The sequence below is a fragment of the Chiloscyllium plagiosum genome, chromosome 2 (assembly GCF_004010195.1).
Source record: "Chiloscyllium plagiosum isolate BGI_BamShark_2017 chromosome 2, ASM401019v2, whole genome shotgun sequence".
NCBI classification, from domain to species: domain Eukaryota; kingdom Metazoa; phylum Chordata; class Chondrichthyes; order Orectolobiformes; family Hemiscylliidae; genus Chiloscyllium; species Chiloscyllium plagiosum.
This window is the reverse complement of record NC_057711.1, coordinates 76,885,215-76,906,342: the sequence shown is the minus strand read 5'-3', so window position 1 is coordinate 76,906,342 and position 21,128 is coordinate 76,885,215. Positions and strand designations below refer to the sequence as shown.

The following is a 21,128-nucleotide window of genomic DNA, read 5'->3' as shown; positions in this document are numbered from 1 at the left end:
GTAATCGCTTCTCTAGCTTCCCACAGAGTTCTAGGGTACACCTGATCAGGTCCTGGGGATTTATCCACCATTATGCATTTCAAGACATCCAGCACTTCCTCCTCTGTAATATGGACATTTTGCAAGATGTCACCATCTATTTCCCTACATTCTATATCGTCCCATGTCCTTTTTCACAGTAAATACTGATGCAAAATACTCGTTTAGTATCTTCCCCCATTTTCTGCGGCTCCACACAAAGGCTGACTTGCTGATCTTTGAGGGGCCCTATTCTCTCCCTAGTTACCCAACTGTCCTTCATGTATTTGTAAAAATCCTTTGGATTCTCCTTAACTCTATTTGCCAAAACTATCTCATGTCCCCGTTTTGCCCTCCTGATTTCCCTCTTAAGTATACTCCCACTGCCTTTACACTTTTCTAAGGATTCACTCGATCTATCCTGTCTATACCTGACATATGCTTCCTCCTTTTTCTTAAACAAACCCTCAAACCCTCAAATCCTCTTTAGTCATCCAGCATTCCCTATACCTACCAGCCTTCCCTTCCATCCTAACAGGAATATACTTTCTCTGGATTCTCGTTATCTCATTTTTGAAGGCTTCCCATTTTCTAGCTGTCCTTTTACCTGCGAACATCTGCAACCAATTGGCTTTTTGAAAGTTCTTGCCTAATACCGTCAAAATGGCCTTTTTCCAATTTAGAACTTCAACTTTTAGATCTGGTCTATCCTTTTCCATCACTATTTTAAAACTAATAGAATTATAGTCGCTGGCTCCAAAGTGCTCCCCCACTGACACCTCAGTCACCTGCCCTGCCTTACTTACCAACAGTTGGCTAAGTTTTGCACCTTCTCTAGTAGGTACACCCACATGCTGAGTCAGAAAATTTTCTTGTACACATTTAACAAATTCCTCTCCATCTAAACCCATAACACAATGGCAGTCCCAGTCTATGTTTGTAAAGTTAAAAGCCCCTACCATAACCACCCTATTATTCTTACAGATAGCTGAGATCTCTTACAAGTTTGTTTCTCAATTTCCCTCTGACTATTAGAGGGCCTATAATGCAATCCCAATAAGGTTATCATCACTTTCTTATTTCTCAGTTCCACCCAGATAACTCGCCTGGATGTATTTCTGGAACTATCCTCCCTCAGCACAGCTGTAATGCTACCCCTTATCAAAAATGCCACTCCCCCTCCTCTCTTGCCTCCCTTTCTATCCTTCCCGTAGCATTTGTATCCTGGAACATTAAGCTGCCAGTCCTGCACATCCCTGAGCCATGTTTCTGTAATTGCTATGATATCCCAGTCCCATGTTCCTAACCATGCCCTGAGTTCATCTGCCTTCCCTGTTAGGCCCCTTGCATTGAAATAAATGCAGTTCAATTTATTAGTCCTACCTTGTCCCTGCCTGCCCTGACTGCTTGACTCACTTCTGTTCTCCTCAGCCATCTGCTCTGTCCTCCTATTCCTTCCCTCACTAGCTCGTAGCACCAGGAGTAATCCAGATATTACTATTCTCGAGGACCTCCTTTTTAAATTCCTGCCTAACTCTCTGTAATCTCCCTTCAGAATCTCAACCTTTTCCCTTCCTATGTCATTGGTTCCAATGTGGACAATGACCTCTTGCTGGTCCCTCTCCCCGTTGAGAACATTCTGCACCCTCTCTGAGACATCCTTGATCCTGGCACCAGGGAAGCAATACATCTTTCTGATTTTTCGCTGTTGGCCACAGAAACGTCTGTCTGTGCCCCGGACTATAGAGTCCCCTAACACAATTGATCTTTCGGAACCCAACATACCCTCGTTGCATTAGAGCCAGTCTCAATACCAGAAACTTGGCTGTTCGTGCTACGTTCCCCTGTGAATCCATCACCCCCTACATTTTCCAAAACAGCATACTTACTTGAAATGGGGATAGCCACAGAAGACTCCTGCACTAGCTGCCTTACCTCTTCTATCTTTTCTGGAGTTAACCCATCTATGTGACTGTATGAGACTTTGCCCCTTCCTATAACTGCCATCCAACACGTACCATTGCTGTTGCAAATTCCTCATTGCCTCTAACTATCTCTCCAACCGATTCATTTGATCTGATAGGATTCGCAACCAACAGCATTTATTGCAGATATAATCCGCAGTAACCCGTAAACTCATCGTTAAACTCCCACGTTTGACAAGAAGCGCATATAACTCTACTAAAGGCCATTTTTGCTCCTTCACAATCTACAGACCCAGAAAATAACACAGTCTTATTCCTCTACAAAATATTGCCCCCAGATTAAATGAATAGTTATGGCTTACATTTTAAGTTTAATCAAGAGACATATCTCAAAAAACATATAATCAAGAAAGAAACCATTCTACTCACTACTGCAGACTTTCTATAGGCCACACTTAAAACAATACATTTACCTGTTTCTGTTCTATGACTTCACCCAACCGTTCCTCCAAGATCAGTTGTGAATTTCACTGTTTGTTAATTTTCCCAGCCGCACTCTGATGTCTAGCAATACATGAATTCAAGCAGCAAAGGCAGTAACTGTGCAGGTTCACTGTGATTTAAGTTTCTTTCTCTCTGTCTGTCTCCTGCACTGACCTCATCATATGCTTACTTTGTCTATTCTTCTCCCTTTTAAAACTCCTGTTGTTTTGGAACTTTGGGGAAAAAAGTCAAAACAATGCAACAGCATGTAAAACCTTAATTGCTGCTCCTGGAATTCAAGGAAATCAACTCCAATACCTAAAATACCTCAAAAACAAAAGCAGCTGTTACAGCCAGAAATTTTTCCCATCTTTCATCTTGGATTACCCAGAATCCTTTTTTTAACACTTCTGTTACTATACCGATTGCTGTTTTCCAGCTAATCATTTAAGTCATTGGTGACTGGTTAGTTCAGTTGGCTGGACAGTTGACTTGTGATGTAGAGAGCCACCAGTAGCGTGGGTTCAATTCCTGCACCGCTGTGGTTATCATGAAGTACACACCTTCTCAACCTCTTCTCTCGCCTGAAGCATTGTGACCCTCAGGTTAAACCACCACCAATTATTTCTCTCTATTGGGAGAACAACTCTATGGTTTGATAATACAATGGCAATTTACCTATACCATAATTCTTTTCCTTTTGTGAGGTGTGAAGTGGTTAATCTTGGGAGGAAAAATGTGGAGAAACAATACAAAATATGAGGTACAACTCAAAAGGTGGGAGTTGGGCAGAAAAGCAAGGCGGAGTGGCGAATAAAATATTTAAATTCCCCAACTTTATTAACAGGGGCACAGTAAACTATGTTAAAAGTGTGTGCAATGATTTGGCCTCAGCTGAAGTACATTTCTGGGTGCCACATTTTGGGAAGAATGTGAAGCCATTAAGGACAGAACAGAAACATTTGGGAAAAAAATATCCTTGGAAAGAGAAATTTCTGTTATGTGGATATAGTTGACCAATTGGGACAGTTTTCCTTGGAGAAACTAATGTTAAGAGGAGATCTGATAATGATATTCAAAAGCATGATTGTTCTGGACAGACTAAATGAGGAAAAATGTTCCATTATTAGAAATATCAAGAATAAGAGCAAGCAAATATTGACAAAAAAAACAAGCAGTGATGCCACAGCAATCTGGAATGCATTGCCTGAGAAGATGGTGGAGGTAGGTTTAATTGAGGCATTGAAGAGAGAATTGGATTGTTAACTGGAAAATGTGAAGGTGCAGGGCTTTATGGAGAATCTGGGGGAATAACTCTGGGTAAGTTGCTTATTTACAGAGCTGGTAGAGCCATCGCTGACAGAATGGTCTCTTCCTGTGTTGTAACAATCTGTGTGCTGCCTTGTTGCCCTTGTGTTTCTCCTCAAAATTGTTCATCTGTATAATCCAGTTTTGTAGGAGGGTTGAGCAAGAAATATTAAATGTTAATTTAACCCTCTAATAAGATTAAAACCACCACACCTGACTCTTTAATTTGCTATACACCTAAGGAAAAAGACCAGACAACCGAAGGATGTGGAAAACGAATGAACAATCCATTCTGAGGACTTGTACAGTTAAAATGTTATTCAGTTTTTATTTTACCCCACCTATAACACCAATGGGTTTTTTTGTCCCTCTGTATGTAGGTGTGGAGGAATATTTTAAAAGGGGTTAGATTTGTAATTATTAGAGTTATATGACATCACCACAGTTGTGTCTGCCTGTTGTTAGAATCCATCTGTAATAAAAGATAGTTCTTCTTAACTACAGAAATCTAGTCCATGTTTTCTGTTAACCTGCGTCTATCAGATAAGTACATTGGGGACGTTGTGTACTTGATAAAATTGTTAACCTTTACGACAACTCCCGGAATAACAGGGCTTGAATTTCAATGTGCTGCTCCAGTGAGACGATACTGAGGTTGGGAACTGAGGAGAATTTCTTCTTAACTCAGCCATTAGTGAAGTCTGGAATTCACTGCCTGAAAAGGTGGTTGAGTCAGAAACTCTCATAATATTCAAGCAGTTGTCACACCTCACTGGTGTAACATGCTAGAAATCAAGTCCTGCTATTTCTGGAGTCAACAAAAAAATTGAGTATTTTATCGAAGTGTGGCAGTATTCCTGAATGTGTAAGTCTTTCATACCCAGGTTAACAGAATGCAGGGACTACGTTTCTAAACTTAATGAGAATTACTATTTATTACAAGTGAATAGACTTTAGTTACAAATAGACAGTCGTGAACCGGCAACCTGTAACTCTACTAATTAAGACTCTCACCCTCTTATAAAACTTGCCTTTCACACATATACAGATATAGGACCATAAGATATAGGAGCAGAAATTAGGCTATTCAGCACATTGGGTCTGATCTGCCATTCAGTGATGGCTGATGAGCTTCTGAATCCCATTCTCCTGCTGTCTCCCTATAACCTTTGATCCCTTTTAGAATCAATAATCTATCTTTCTCTGTCTTAAAGATACTCAATGACCTGGCCTCCATAGTCTTCTGTGGCAGTGAATTCCATAGATTCACCACTCTCTGGCTGAAGATGTTTCTGCTTATCTCCCTTCTAAAAAGTCTTCTCTTTACTCTAAGGCTGTGCCCTCGAGTCCCAGTCTCTCCTACCAATGGAAACATCTTCCCAACATCTGCCGTGTCCAAGTCATTCAGTATTTTGTAAGCTTCAATTAGGTCATCCCTCAACCTTCTAAACTCCACCGAGTATAGACCTACAGTCCTCCAATGTTCCTCATATGTTAAGCTGTTCATTCCTGGGGCCATTCTCATGAATCTCCTCTGAACACGCTCCAAGACCAGTACATCCTTTCTGATATGGGGCCCAAAACTGTGCACAGTACTCCAAATGTGGCCTTACCAGAGCCTTTTAGAGCCTCAGACATACAATTCTGCTTTTATATTCAAGTCCTTTCAAAATAAATGCTATCATTGCATTTGCCTTCTTAACTATTGACTCAACCTGCAAGTTTACCCTGAGAGAATCCTGGAATATCCTGGGAGAATCCTCCTCCCAAGTCTCTATGCATTCAGACTTCTGAATTTTCTCTCCATTTAGAAAATAGTCCATGCCTCCTCTTCCTCCCAAAGTCCATGACGTCACACATTCCCACGTTGTATTCCATCTGTCACTTCTTTGCCCACTCTCCTAACCTGTCCAAATCCTTCTGCAGGTTCCTTGCCTTCTCAATGCTATCTGCCCCTCTACTTATCTTTGTAACATCTGCAAACTTAGCCAGAATGCCCTCAATTCTTTCATCTAGATCACTAATGTATAAAGTGAAAAGTTGTGGTTCCAACACTGAACCTTGCAGAACACCACTTGTCACCGGCTGTCACCCTGAGAAGGACCCTTTTATTCCGACTCTCTGCTTACTGCCAGACAGCCAATTGTCCATGCTAGCACCTTGCCTCTAATGCCACAAGCCCTTATCTTACTCAGTAGCCTCCTGTATGGCACCTTGTCAAAGGCCTTCTTGAAGTCCAGGTAGATAACATCCATTGGTTGTCTTTGGTCTATTCTGCTCGTTACTTAGAGTCATAGAGTCACAGAGATATACAGTATGGAAACAGACCCTTCGGTCCAACCCGTCATGTGACCAGATATCCCAACCCAATCTAGTCCCACCTGCCAGCACCCGGCCCATATCCCTTCATACCCATCCAATTGCCTCTTAAATGTTGCAATTGTACCAGCCTCCACCACTTCCTCTGGCAACTCATTCCATACACGTACCACCCTCTGCATGAAAACGTTGCCCTGTAGGTCTCTCTTATATCTTTCACCTCTCATCCTAAATCTATACCCTCTAGTTCTGGACTCCCCGACCCCAGGAAAAAGACTTTGCCTATTTACCCTATCCATGCCCCTCATAATTTTGTAAAATCTTCAAAGAGTTCCAGCAGATTTGTCAGACATGGAAAACCCTTGATGATACCATGCTGACTCTGCCCTATTTTACCATTCACTTCCAAGTATTCAGAAATCAGGATTCAGGATTCTATATCCTACCCACGACCGAGGTTAGGGTAATTTTCTGTCTTCTGACTTACTCCCTTTTTAAACAGGGGTGTTATGTTAGTGATTTTCCAGTCCTCTGGGACCCTTCCTGATTCTAGTGATACCCGAAGGGTTACCACTAATGCCTCCATTATCTCTCCAGCTATCTCCCTTAGAAAGCTGGGGTGTAGTCCATCTGGTCCAAGTGATTTATCCACCTTCAGGCAATTCCGTTTTTCTAGCACCTCTTTCTTGGTGGTGGCCGCCGTACTCAGCTCACCATACCCTCCGTTTTGAATTTTTGGGAATTAACTTGTTTCTCTGTGAAGACTGATGTGAAGTAATTATTCAGTTCCTTAACCATTTCCTTGTTCCCCACTACCATCTCTCCTGCATCATTTTCCAATGGCCAAATGTCCGCTTTTGCCTCTCTGTTGCCCTTTATGTTTCTAAAGAAATTCTTACAGTTTTCCTTGATATTAGTGGCTAGCATACTCTCCTATTTAATCTTTTCCTTTTTTTTTTGTTGATCTTTGTAAACTTTTGAATCCTCTGGTTTCCCACTGTTCTTCGCCACATTATAAATTTTCTCTTTTGCTTTAATGCTATCCCTGACTTCCTTAGTCAGCCATAGCTGCCTCATCCTCCCTGTACCATGCTTCTTTTTCCTCAGAATGAATCTCTGTTGTGTCTCCTGAATTACCCCCAGAAACCCCTGCCATTTCTGTTCCATTGTCTTTCCTGTTCGGCTTCTCTCCCAGTCAATTCTGTCCAGCTCCTCCCTCATGCCTCTATAGTTGCCTTTGTTCAGCTGAAATACTGTTACCTCTAATTCTATCTTCTCCCTCTCAAATTGAGGAGTAAATTCGATTATGTTATGATTACTGCTTCCGAAGATATCCTTCGCCTTAAGCTCCCTTGTCAAGTCTGCCTCATCGCACATCACTAAATTGCCTGTTCACGAGAGGAATCCACCACAAGCTGCTCCAAAAAGCCATCTCGTAAACATTCCACAAATTCCTTTTCTTGTGAGCCACTACCAACCTGATTTTCCCAGTACACCTGCACATTGAAATGCCCCATGATCACTGTAACTTTGCCTTTCCTACACACCTTTTCTATCTCCTTGTGCATCTTGTGCTCCAGCTCAACTACTGTTTGGAGGCCTATACGTGACTCCAAATATTTTTTTTTAAACCTTTGCAGTTTTTCAATTCTGCCCACACAGACTCTACACCATCTGACCCTCCTTCATTTCTTAATATTGATTTAATTTCATTTTTACTAATAGGGCAACCCAACCTCCTCTGCCCACCTGCCTATCTTTTTGATTGGATATATCTCCTTGAATATTCAGCTCCCAATCCTGATTCCATTGTAGCCATGTCTCCGTGATGCCCACCACATTATTCTTGCCAATTTCGATCTGCGGCACATGCTCATTTACCTTATTCCTTATACTGCGTGCATTCAGATATAACGCCTTGAGTGCTATATTAACCATCCCTCTTCTCATTATCATTCGTTTGGCCAATGTACTTGAAATTTGATTGCTAACCCTTTCCAAATATTCTGTCCTATTCGTGTCTGTGCTGGAGATTTTAATAATCTCTCCTTTGTTCTGCAGTCTTAACTTCTCTTTTAATTCGGGTTTTCTAATTTTCCCTATCACCTCTTGTCTCCACATAGACACATACATGCCTCCTCCACACATTTAGTTTAAAACCCTGCCTATAGTCCTAGTTATGCGATTCACTAGGACTCTGGTCCTAGCTTGGTTCAGATGAAGACTGTCCCATCCCTTCTGACCCAATACTGGTGCTAATGTCCCGTGAATTCCAACTCATTCCTCCCACACCAATCTTTGAGCCACTCATTTACCTGCTTAATGTTATTGACACTTTGCCAATTAGCTTTGTGGCTCAGGTAGTAATCCAGAGATTATTACCTTTTTGGTTCAGCTTTTTAATTTATGTGTTCATATTCTGTTAGCAGAATCTCTGCCCTAGTCTTTTCTATGTTGTTGGTACCTATGTGGACCACAACCACTGAATCTTTACCCTCCTACTCAAAGTTCCTCTGCAGCCCAGATGAGATATCCCGAAGTCGAACACCAGGCAGGCAACACAACATTCGGGATTCTCGATCCTGCTTATTGAGAACAGTATCTATGCCCCTAACTGTACTATCCCCAATTACAATAAAATTTCTCTTCTCTCCCCCCCCCCCCCCCCCCCCCCACCTGAATGGCTCCCTGCACCACGGTGCTGTGGTCAGTTGGCTCATCTCCCTGCAGTCCCCATTCTCCCCCACACAGGGAGCAAAACTCTTGAACCCGTTGGACAAGGGTAAGGGCTGAGGCTCTGCAACTCTACCTCCTGGATCCCTGTATCTGCCTCACTTTCAGCCATAGTCTGCTGTTCCTGACTTCTGGCTGAATTAGAATTAGTTAGTCTAATGGGTGTGACTGTCTCCTCAAACAGAGTCCAGAAAACTCTTTCCCCTCCCTGATGTGTTGCAGTGTTTGAAGCTCAGACTCTAGCTCATTTACTCTGAGCCGGAGTTCTTCCAGAAACCAACATTTACAACAGACTAGGACACACAAAGGAAATTGGTGTTATGCACAAAGGAAAAGACTGGGAAGGTAATTCAATGATGAAATTATGCTTATGCCTTGCTAGGACTTGCTATTCCTTAATCTCTCTTCACCAGACAGTGTCACTGGCTTGCAGAAGCATAGAGTGTTCATTGCATGTGTTTTACCATTCATCGAGTACTCTCTTTACTTATTATCTGTTTCAAATGAATCACCAAACATTATCAGGTTCAAATTCCATCTGGCATTGATCCATCAATCTGGCTAACCTGTCTATATCTGCCTGTAACCTAGGTTCTTTCTCCTCACTGTCAACCACCCAGTCAATCATCCTGTAATCCTCAAAATTACTCCTCATACCACCACTACCACTGAAGGTAAATTCAGTGAAATGGATTTTCTCATATGCAATTCTAGTAGTAGGGAGATAATCCCAGCTTTTCGCTATAACAAAGAGAGAAATAAGAGCTTCCACATCCAGCTTCTAGACCTTAACAATTGCTGAAAGCTAAAACTAAAAATCCTAGTTCTGTGGGAGCTTGACCCCACCCATTCAGGCTGCTTGTATTGTTCCAGCTTCTTAAAAAAAAAACTCAAGGCCTCACAAACTTTAGTTTATTGGCTTTGAACAGACAGTTCATTACCTCTGTCTCAATCTTTCTTCATTTTAAAAAAAAAGGGCAAAATACACCTCTTAAAGACATATGTCATCACAAATGCAATTTTTAAAATTCACTCAAACAAAACCATTTTTTTCTTCGACCACAGGTATGTGATCAGTACCTTAGAACTCTTGGTAGCTGAGGACTACATGATCATTTATCTAAATGGAGCTACTCCACGGCGAAAAATGCCAGGTTTTAGCTGGATGAAAAGGTGCTATCAAATGATTGACAGAAGGCAAGTATTTTTCATTATTAACATTACAATCAACCTCTCCAGTACAGAGTAAGCCTCCTTACTGTAATTCCAACAGAACCATCAGAAATTTCTTGGGGTTTAGCAGAAGGAGCACCTAAACACCAGCCCTAAATGCAAGTGCTGGGTGCTAACATTAGCTTTTCTCTTTTCAATCTTATGTAGTCATATCAACCTGAAGACCAAGTGAATAGAGCTGTGGTTACCCACTGAACTCAATCAGTGATTAGTCTGAGCTCTGTAATGAACAGTAGTTACTATCTCTCTTGGGCTGTTGTCAGTGCATGTAGGATAGACCATCAAATTGCACTGAGCACATCAATGTTATTATTTTGATAGCATTGAAAACTTGAGTCAGAAGCTGAGTTGATATCAACCTTTTACATTTTGAATTTCAGTCTTCAATAATAAATTAAAGGAAATTTGATTGGAATCGCCTTCTTACTTTGATCCAGAAAAGACTAAGATAAAGAGAAAGAAACTCTCCCAAAGATAAAGCTTCTTTCTCTAGTGTACTATTTCTTCATGGAATCCAATTTATCTGGAGTAAACTCAATGTTTTTGCTTCTATTACCTTATTAAAAGCTTTCCATAATTACATAAACAACCTAGCATGCAATGTTAGAATAGCTGCAGAAAGTAATTTGTTGAATTGCTGATTTGACTGAATATACTCCTTTGACTAGAATGCGCAGTATCATCAGTCTCTAATTTAGTCAAAGAGATTATTTTCTTGATTTTTTTTTCTGAATTCTCATCCCATTTGTAGGTGTCTAAACCAATGTAATAAGCTTCCATAGCTGTCAGATTAAGAATATGATTTAAAATAACAAAATTGTATGAACATGGAATATAGAACATAGAACAATACAGCGCAGAACAGGCCCTTCAGCCCTCGGTGTTGCGCCAACCTGTGAACTATTCTCAGCTCGACCCCTACACTATCCCATCATCATCCATGTGATTATCCAAGGATTGTTTAAATCTTCCTAATGTGGCTGAGTTGATTACATTGGCAGGTAGGGCATTCCACACCCTTACCACTCTCTGAGTAAAGAACCTGCCTCTGACATCTGTCTTGGATCTATCACCCCTCATTTTGTACTTATGCCCCCTTGTACAAGCTGACGGTCATCATCTTAGGAAAAAGACTTTCACTGTCTACCCTATCTAATCCTCTGATCATCTTGTATGTCTCTATAAAATCCCCTCTTACCCTTCTTCTTTCCATTGAGAACAGAACATTGGGAAGTGGTGAAAATGTTACATGCTTATGAGGTGTTAGTATATTATTGAGAGAATTTTTCATCACAGGTTGAGGAAGAATCTGAAATCATTTATAATTGTGCATCCATCATGGTTTATCAGGACGATCCTTGCAGTCACTCGGCCATTCATTAGGTAGGTTGGTACGGTTTTCCTATGTGATATTCAGAGAGATGAACAAATATTAAGCATATAAATATTCACTTTTTATGGATATCTGTAACCAGCATAGATATTTATTTATCATTACAGAAATACTTAGAGGTGTCACAATTTTTTTATTACTACAGATTAAATTGGGACTAAATTAAATTTATACAGAAGAAAACCACCTCCATGCCACTTTGCTGTTTAATTTGTGTAATTCTATGACTTCTGACATCTTGTCTGTACCCAGTATCCTATGTTTCTCCAGGACATGGTTCAGGAGTAAGATTTGTCTATACTTAGAGCACAGAACTTCTGTATATAGCATTCCTGAACACTAATCTTTTATTTTTATTCATTCAAGGGATGAGAGCATCACTGGCTATGCCAGCATTTATTGCCCATCGCTAATTACCCAGAGGACAGTATAAGAGTCATTGTTGGTGAGTTTAGATTCACATATAGGCCAGACTAGGTAAGGATGGCAGCTTCCTTCCCCAAAGGTCATTAATGAAATTCTAGATAAATTATGTCACTGCTGAAGAAGCTATGTGTTAAACATAGTTCAGCAAAATTGTTCCATCATATCTCAGGTGGCATATCAAACCAATAGTAGGCACCTATAGATGCCTGGATTCACTAAGGCTCCATTAAATACCACCCAGAAGAGGGGCATATGGAAATAGATTAAATGAATGAACAAGAATTTGAGTGTTGGAGGATAATGTGGTAAAATGTGAGGATATACAGTTTGGTGGGAAGAAAAGAGGGATATCCATTAAATGGAAAGAGACTACAATGAATTGGTAGTGAGGGAACTGTACTTGAATCACCACAAAGTTACTATGCAAGTACAGCAAATAATTGGAAGCAAAGGAAATGTTAGCCTTTGTTGCATTGAGATTGTACCTAGAGTAAACTGTATGGTTTTGACTTCCTTACTGAGCTGGGATATACTGGGATTGCAGGCAGTTTAGAGAAGGTTCACGAGGGAAAAGTTAGTCAGATGAGTAATGGAGCGGCATAGCGACTCAATGGTTAGCACCGCTGCCTCACAACATTAGGGACCTGCTTTCAATTCCACCTTTCGGTGACAGTCTGTGTGGAGTTTGTACATTCTCCTTGTGTCTGCATAGGCATCTTCTGGGTGCTCTGGTTCCCCCCATAGTCCAAAGATGTGCAGGCGAGGTGGATTGGCCATGGAAAATGAAAGGTTATAGGGACTGGTTTGGAGTATGGGTGTGGGTGGTATGCTGTTCAGAGGGTGTTGATTTGATGGGCTGTATCGCTTGTTTCGAGACTGTAGGGATTCTATGAATGGTGTAGCAGTTTGAGCCTATATTCATTAAAATTTAGAAAACTGAGAGGTGTTTTATTGAAATATGTAGGATTCTGAGGCAACTTAACAGGGAGGATGCTGAGAGGATGTTTCCCCTCTTGGGGCAATCTAGGACTAGATGACACGGTTTAAAATAAGATCTTTCTAATCTAAGATGGAAATGGAGAGAAATTTCTTTTTTGAGGCTTGTTAATCTTTTTACATTCTCTACACTAAAGAGCAATGAAAGCTGCTGCTTGAGTATTTTCAAGACCAAGTTGGCTAGATTTTGATCTTCAAGGAGGTCAAGGGTTATAGGAGGCAGGTTAAAAATTGGAGTTAGGGTCAGATTCAAATTGGCTGTTAGAGAATAGGCTTGAGAGGCCACAGGGCTTTGTTGCTTCTATTTCCTTTTTTCTTAAACACACATATTCTCAACTACTAATCTTAGTCTGGCAGTCTGGTGGGCTGAAGAGTGACCGATGGAGTTTAATTTTGATAAATGTGAGGTATTGTATTTTGGGAAAGCAAATTAAAGCAGGACTTGCACACTTATTGGTAGAGTCCTCAAGAGTGTTGCAGAGCAAAGAGACTTTAGGGTGCACGTTCATAGTTCCTTGAAGGTGGAGTCACAAGTAGACAGGATAGAAGGCATTTGATATACTTTTATTGGTCAGGGCATTGAGTATAGGAGTTGGGGTGTAATATTACGGCTGTATAGGACATTTGTTAGGCCACTTTTAGAATACCGCATTCAATTTTGGTCTCCCTGCTATAGGAAATATGTTGTTAAACTTGAGCGGGTGCAAAAAAGATTTACAAGGATATTGCCAGGGTTAGGAGGGTTTGAGCAATAGGGAGAGCTGATAGACTAGTGCTGTTTTCCCTGAAGTGTTGGAGGCTGAGGGAATGACATTATATAGGTTTATAAAATTGAGGGGCATGAATAGGGTGAATAGTCTCAAGGTCTTTTCCCCAGGATAGTAAAGTCTAAAACTAGAAGGCATAAGCTTAAGGTAAGCGGGGAAAGATTTAAAAGGGACCTAAGGAGCAATTTTTTCACACACAGGGTGATGCATGTATGGAATGAGCTGACAGAGGAAGTGGAGGAGTCTGGTACAATTCCAACATTTGAAGGATGGGTACACGGATAGGAATGATTTAGAGGGATGTAGACCAAGTGCTGGCAAACGGGATAGATTAATTTAGAATATCTGGTTGGCATGGTCTGTTTCTGTGCTGTACAACCCCCATGACTCTATGCTGCAATCAAGTCATGTTCTAAATATATGTAACCTTGGAGGATTTCATGTATAGATTTTTACATTAATTTTAAATCAGTAGAGCAACAATGAAGGTGGGACAATTTCCTCAAGTGGTCATTGATTACTTTTGAGAATGTTATGGAACACTTTGGAAACAACAAATACCTGAATTCCTGGTGAAAGTAAACTTACTTTATAAAATGTTTGGGCAACGACTGCTTTGTAATGTTTATCTTTATGCTTTGAAAGATATAACAATGGTTTTGAATTATTTTCATCAGTTCAAAATTCAGCAGTAAGGTGAGATATGTCAGTAGCCTGGCTGAGCTGGAGGAACTCATCCCCATGCAGCATGTTCAGATTCCAGACACTATCAAAAAGTGAGTAATGTATTTCATATGTATTTGGTTGATTCATGTGTTTAATATTATTAGCAAAGTGTATAAAACTGACATTTTTACCTTGCTTATCACAAACTTTGGCAATTGTATTATTCAAGATCTACTGTAGATAATTCCATTTGTAATGCTTTATAGTGTCTATCTTTCGTGTACTCTTCAAAATCAATTTGAAAGTGAATTTGAACAGACTGGAATACATTGCCATATATCTGATATTAAGGCAACTAGTGAACAATGTTTATTTTATGTTTATAAATTGTGAAAAGTATACTATTCTATACAGAACCATAATCATTAGATTTGCAGGAATCCAAACTGCAGCGATAGATTTGTTCATTTTGTTGCATTACTTATTTTCCTCTACAGTTAATAACTCAAACACTTCTTAGCTAATTATGTTTCCTCCTCAGAATATTATGCTTATAAACTGAATTTTCTTGCATTGCTATAGTTTCTGTTTTTTTCTATTGTGGTTGAAAAATACGTTCATGGAGCCCAGCTTTTTCTTAAAGTCCAACTCTAGGAGGTTGTTATTTGAAGTGATGATGTGAAAGAGTTGGTGTAAAAGTTGAGTGCACTGTATCTACCAATCTTAATCAGAAAAATAAGGTTTACGACACTTAAGTAAATTCACATTTTGTGTATGGACTTTAGGATTGACAAAATGTCAAGAACATGCTATCTATTAAAACAGTTTTTTCATGGGTATCACTTAGCACATTGATAAACCTTTTACACAAAGGGAATCTTCCTCTTCCTTATAGATAATCATGTTGCAATCAGAGGACTTATATCATTGGTTTTATTCCAATACTAAACCTGAACTTTTAAGAATAGCAATGCAGAAACAATTTTCCAGCAGTTTATTACTGTGGTCTGTTCATACACAACTTTACAGCATGTAATGTTAACCACAAGCATTCCCTACAGATTACACATGGCATTCCACAACTCCATTCTCACTCTGAGTGAAGAGATTTAGCAGAGATACGAAGTACAAGTAAGGGAAAAATGGGAAAGGTTCCATTTTCCACTCAATTATTTCTGGACCACAAAGTAGAAATCAATTACTCCCTTACCTGTCAGTCAAATATTGTCGTGTCAGGGAAAAAAAAGGGAACTAAAAATATTTCAAAATTAACAGCAAAGAAGGTTACCTTAGATTACAAAGGGATCTTGATCAGAAAGGGGGTGGCATGGTGGCACAGTGGTTAGCACTGCTGCCTCACAACGCTAGAGACCCGGGTTCAGGCGACTGACTGACTGTGTGGAGTTTGCACATTCTCCCCGTGTCTGCGTGGGTTTCCTCCCACAGTCCAAAAATGTGCAGGTCAGGTGAATTGCCCTTAGTGTTAGGTGAAGGGGTAAATGTAGGAGAATGTGTCTGGGTGGGTTGCGCTTCGGTGGGTCAGTGTGGACTTGTTGGGCCGAAGGGCCTGTTTCCACACTGTAACTAATCTAATCTAATCAAGATGGGCCAATGGGCTGAGAAGTGGCAGATGAATTTAGATAAATATGAAGTGCTGCATTTTGGGAAAGCAAATCTTAGCAGGACTTATACACTTAAATGGTAAGGTCCTGGGGAGTGTTGCTGAACAAAGAGACCTTGGCGTGCAGGTTCATAGCTCCTTGAAAGTGGAGTCGCAGGTAGATAGGATAGTGAAGAATGCGTTTGGTGTGCATTCCTTTATTGGTCAGTATGGAGTACAGGAGTTGGGAGGTCATGTTGCGGCTGTACAAGGCATTGGTTCGGCCACTTTTGGAACATTGCATGCAAATCTGGTCTCCTTCATATTGGAAAGATATTGTGAAACCTGAAAGGGTTCAGAAAAGATTTACAAGCACATTGCCAGAGTTGGAGGATTTGAGCTATAGGGAGAGGTTGAATAGGCTGGGCAAATAGAGTCATAGAGATGTACAGCACAGACCGTTCAGTCCAACTCGTCCATGCCGACCAGATATCCCAACCCAATATAGTCCCAACTGTCAGCCCAAATCCCTCCAAACCCTTCCTATTCGTAGACCCATTCAGAGTATTTTTAAATGTTGCAATCGTACTATCTTCCACCACTTTCTTTGGCAGCTCATTCCATACATGTACCACCTTCTGTTGGAAAATGTTGTCCCTCAGGTCTCTTTTTATATCTTTCCCCTCTCACACTAAAGCTATGCCTTCTAGTTCTGGACTGTCCCATCCCAAGGAAAAGACTTTGTCTATTTTTCCTATCCATGCCCCTCATGATTTTATAAACCTTTATAAGGTCACCCCTCAGCCTTCAACATAATTTAACAGTGAACTGTTATTAAAGTATGCACATTTATTAACTGATGTCTTATCAGTTTGCCTTCAGAAATGATGTTTATTACTTGTGTTTTTTATTGGTAAGACAAACAGGTGAAGGGCATTGTTTCATTAAATACTTAAGACACTTAAAAAGGAGCAGTGGTAATGTCCCTACCTCTAGACCAGAGACCCAGCTTCAAATCCCATCTGCTTCCTAAGCGTGTAATACTTCTCTAAACTGGCTGATTTTAAAAAAATCTTACTACGCTTATAAGGAGAGACTTACAAGACACTGGATTGGTAGGTAAAAATCAGACATATCTAATTCTGCATTCCATGAATTAACTAATATTGAGAAAAGTAATAGTATCTAGTTTGGTAATTTACTAATTTATTTGGGATTAGATTAATAATGATGCAGTCATAGTTTGACAGCATAAATGTAAGAGCTTGTATAAATGCTTTCAAATTATTCTATCTAGTGTGTTATTGCCCTTACTTAAAATATGCAAAAGAAGGATTTTCTATCACTGCATTAATATTACATCTTAAGGTTCATCCATAATTTCTACCCTTTAACTTTAAATCATCAATGCATGGCAAACATATCCTGAAAGTGTTTCTCTGCATACATTCATGGGATGTGGACATTGAAGGGACAATTGGATTTATTACTAGCTCCTAATTGCACTTGGAAAGGAGTAATGAAATTGTTTCTTGAACTGCTACAGCCCGTGTGGTGAAGCAAGTGCTACAGAACTGTTAATGAGGTAGTTCCAGGATTTTAATTCAGCAGCAATGAAGGAGCTGTGAAATATTTCCTACTAAAGATTAGTGTAGCCTGGAGGCCCTATTCTTCTTCTCATCCTAGTTGATAGTTTTAGTTTGGGAACTGCTTTTGAATTTGTCGTAGGAAGTTGCTAAACACCATTTTATCGATGATACAAAGTGCATGATACACCATGGTGAAGGGAATGAATGATTAAAGTGGGAAATGCAATGCCAATCAATGGCTGCTTTGTCCTAGTTGATGTTGAATTAGTTCGCACAGAATTCAGAGACTCTGACATGCGCTTGTAGTCTTCTGCCCATTTAGGTTTCTGGTGACTCCCTGGAGGTTGAAAGTAAATCCTAAAATGATGATCTGTTGAATGTCAGGGAGCAGTGGTTCCACTTCTCTTGACGAAATAGTCATTGCGAATGTCATTCTTTTAGTTATATTAGAAGAGGTGTGGCTAGTTCTGACTGTTGTTTGACTAGTTTATAGGACAACCTTTCTTTGTACCAAGTTGCCACATGTTCATGAAACAGGCCTTTTTTTTTTACCTTCTGAGCAAGAAGCCAACTTTGAGACCGTTCCTGACTCTGCCATAGAAGTGAAAACTATAGCATGTAATTTTGGTTGAGGAGGGGTGCTGATTGACTGGAGATCAGGTCAAGTGGCCAATTAACAGCTGCAAGGGTGGGAACGAAGGCGGAACTGAATAAATGCAGGCCACATTTAAACAACCAGGACTTCTGAAATAGGCAGAAGGCAGACATTCTAGGGCTGCCTTTTATTTCTCTCATTGATCATAAGGAGGACCTTGAGATCAATGAGGGAGGAAAGAGATTTCCTTTTTTTGAATGGGGGCAGGATGTCAAGCTGCCATGGCTGTAGTCTGCAGAAGCTGCCAGGAGATGGCAAGCTGTGGAGTATGTGAAAAAAGTTCAGTGACAACCTATGCAGTGTCAGACGTCTCAGTATTCAACCCAAAGCAAAAAAAATCACACAACGCCAGGTTATTGTCCAACAGGTTTAATTGGATGTATACTGGCTTTCGGAGCGTCGCTCCTTCATCACTATCACCTGATGAAGGAGCGTCGCTCCGAAAGCTAGTGTGCATCCAATTAAACCTGTTGGACTATAACCTGGTGTTGTGTGATTTTTAACTTTGTACACCCCAGTCCAACACCGGCATTTCCAAATCACAACCCAAAGCAGGCACAGGAGCTTGAGGGTGCACACAGCTTTGTAGCAGATTAGTCCAACTGAGTGGCTTTCTAATCTGTTTTCAGAGGAGAATGAATAGTCAACCATATTGGTTGTGTGGAATCAGAGTCGTCATATTGTAAGGATGCCAGATTTCATTCTCTAAAATGGGTATTCTTTAATGACAGTATAGCCATTTTATGGTCAGTCTTAATGATCCTCACTTTTTAATTCCAGATGCATTCATTTAACTGAATATAAATTCTTAACTGCTGTGATGGAGTTTGAGTTGATGTCTCCAGGGCAGTAAAGTCTCTGGATTACTTCTTCAGTAATATAATTGCTTTGTTACCATTTTCTTAAAATGCTTCTTCCTCTTGCAGTCTGACTGCAGGGATGTTAGACTTCTGTGTATTTTCTCATTTTAGTATGTAAGATACTGTTTCTGTTAAACAACTTCTTTCTTTTAAAACATGAATAGTTTTGGATACTGTCCAGAATATTTATTCCAAGCCATAAAATCACATCTTTCTGCTTATACTTGCTGGGTATTAGCGCTTGACACACATGCATTTGTGTGCTTCAGATTGTTATCTGATTCTTGTTTCTATGAGTACTATCTGGTGCCCGAATACTAAAGCCTTTATGATAGTTTAATTGGATGTGAACATAATCCTGAAACTCCATCCTCTTCCTGTTTTATATCTTTGGCTTTATATTGTCCAAGGACCACAGTTGCTATGTTAGCTCACTAACATTATAACTATTATCCTGTTTCAAAGCTTCTCTGGTTAAGGTCTGCTTCAATGACATAAGCAGATTACAGCTAGAGTTCTTCACTGTTTGACCCTGATGTTAGCACCATTCTGTCATCACTGAAAAGAAAATACAACGTCTATCAACAGTGAACTATCTAACCAATTGGGTTCCTAGTTATTCTGTAGAATTTTAATGGGTCCGTGTTTTTCTGGGTGCTACATAATGTACAATCCACTTAGAACAGCATCCTTCTGTCTGATAAAGGCTTAACTTTATTCACGTTTTTTTGTATTTTACTTGTGTTTCCTACTCTGTTATTGTAATATACATGAAAGACAAATTTTAGAGATTTGAAGCTATTTTCTTTACTAATAAATAGATGCAGAGATTCTTCTGTAAAATGTAATCACTGATTAGACTCTTAAAGCTTTAGTGCACTAACTGGCACAAAGAGAAGAATCAAGGTTGTTTTAATTCTTTCATGTAATATGGGAATCACTGCCAAGGTCAGCATTTGTTGCCCATCCCTAATTGTCCTTAAAATGGCTTCCTGGATTATTTTAAAGGACAGCTAAGCATCAACTATATTGCTGTGGGCCTGGAGGCACACATAAGCCATCATGGGTAAAGAAGGGCTGATTTCCTTCCCTAAAGAATACTATTGAGCCAGGTGGGTTTTCTCAACTACTTTCCTGGTCACCATCACAGCAATTAGCTTTCAATTTCAGATTTATTAATTAAATGTCAATTCTACCAGCTGGATTAAACCCATGACCTCAAAACATTAGTCTCGATCTTTGGATTACTAGTCCAATAGTGTTATCAGCAAGCCACCACCTGCCCTTAGATACATAATCGATTATTATATTCAGGTTTAAGGAAATAGGTAAATCTATAATTTAGTTTTTTTGTGTGGTCAGATTTCCTCACTGGAGTAAATTTAAAATAAACCTTTAGTCTTTTGTGGGAAACTTAATGAGCAATAATTATGAGCCACCTCAGCTGCATTAAAGACCATTTCAAGTAACACTTGCAGCCTTATTCTTAACAAATACTAAAGAAATTAACTAACTGATAAGGAAGTAAATGATTGTTTTACTTTAAAAATTATATATTAGTCTCATTAAATGTAAAAACTAATACCTGAATGTTTTAACTAATTACAGGATTCAGTACCTGAATGAGTAATTCATTCCCGATGTCCTCCATCTTAACATAAAATGCCAGATTCCACCAAGCATTGCAGATTGGTTTTGTTCCTGATGCTTTTGATATTTACTTCATCAATGCCTTGTTGCATGCTTTGTGTGATTTGCTGTTGAGTTGCTGTCACCGCCAGAGCTACCATCAAACTTTTCAAAGACAGTGCAGTCTTTCTATAAAGAGAAAATGCATAGAGTCATAGAGATATACAGCATGGAAACAGACGCTTTGGTCCAAGTGTCCATGCCGACCAGATATCCCAACCCAATCTAGTCCCACCTGCCAGCACCCAGCCCATATCCCTCCAACCCTTCCTATTCATATACACATCCAAATGCCTCTTAAATGTTGCAATTGTACTAGCCTCCACCAGTCCCTCTGGCAGCTCATTCCATACACCTACCCCTCTCTGTGTGAAAAGGTTGCTCTGCAGATCTCTTTTATATCTTTCCCCTTTCACCCTAAACCTATGCCCTCTAGTCCTGGGAAAAGACTTTGCCTATTTACCCTAT

At 39.9% G+C, this 21,128-nt stretch overlaps 1 protein-coding gene across 6 annotated transcripts in view; it reads left to right on the top strand.

The window, feature by feature from the left end:
• Positions 1-21,128, top strand: part of LOC122561080 (protein prune homolog 2-like) — a 424,382-nt gene that overhangs the window by 385,702 nt on the left and 17,552 nt on the right. For all 6 annotated transcript variants that reach the window (XM_043712461.1, XM_043712468.1, XM_043712477.1 and 3 more), the window contains 3 exons: positions 9,852-9,983; positions 11,316-11,402; positions 14,279-14,377. In XM_043712461.1, coding sequence (XP_043568396.1) covers positions 9,852-9,983; positions 11,316-11,402; positions 14,279-14,377 — 318 coding nt within the window. The remainder of the gene's footprint in view (positions 1-9,851; positions 9,984-11,315; positions 11,403-14,278; positions 14,378-21,128) is intronic.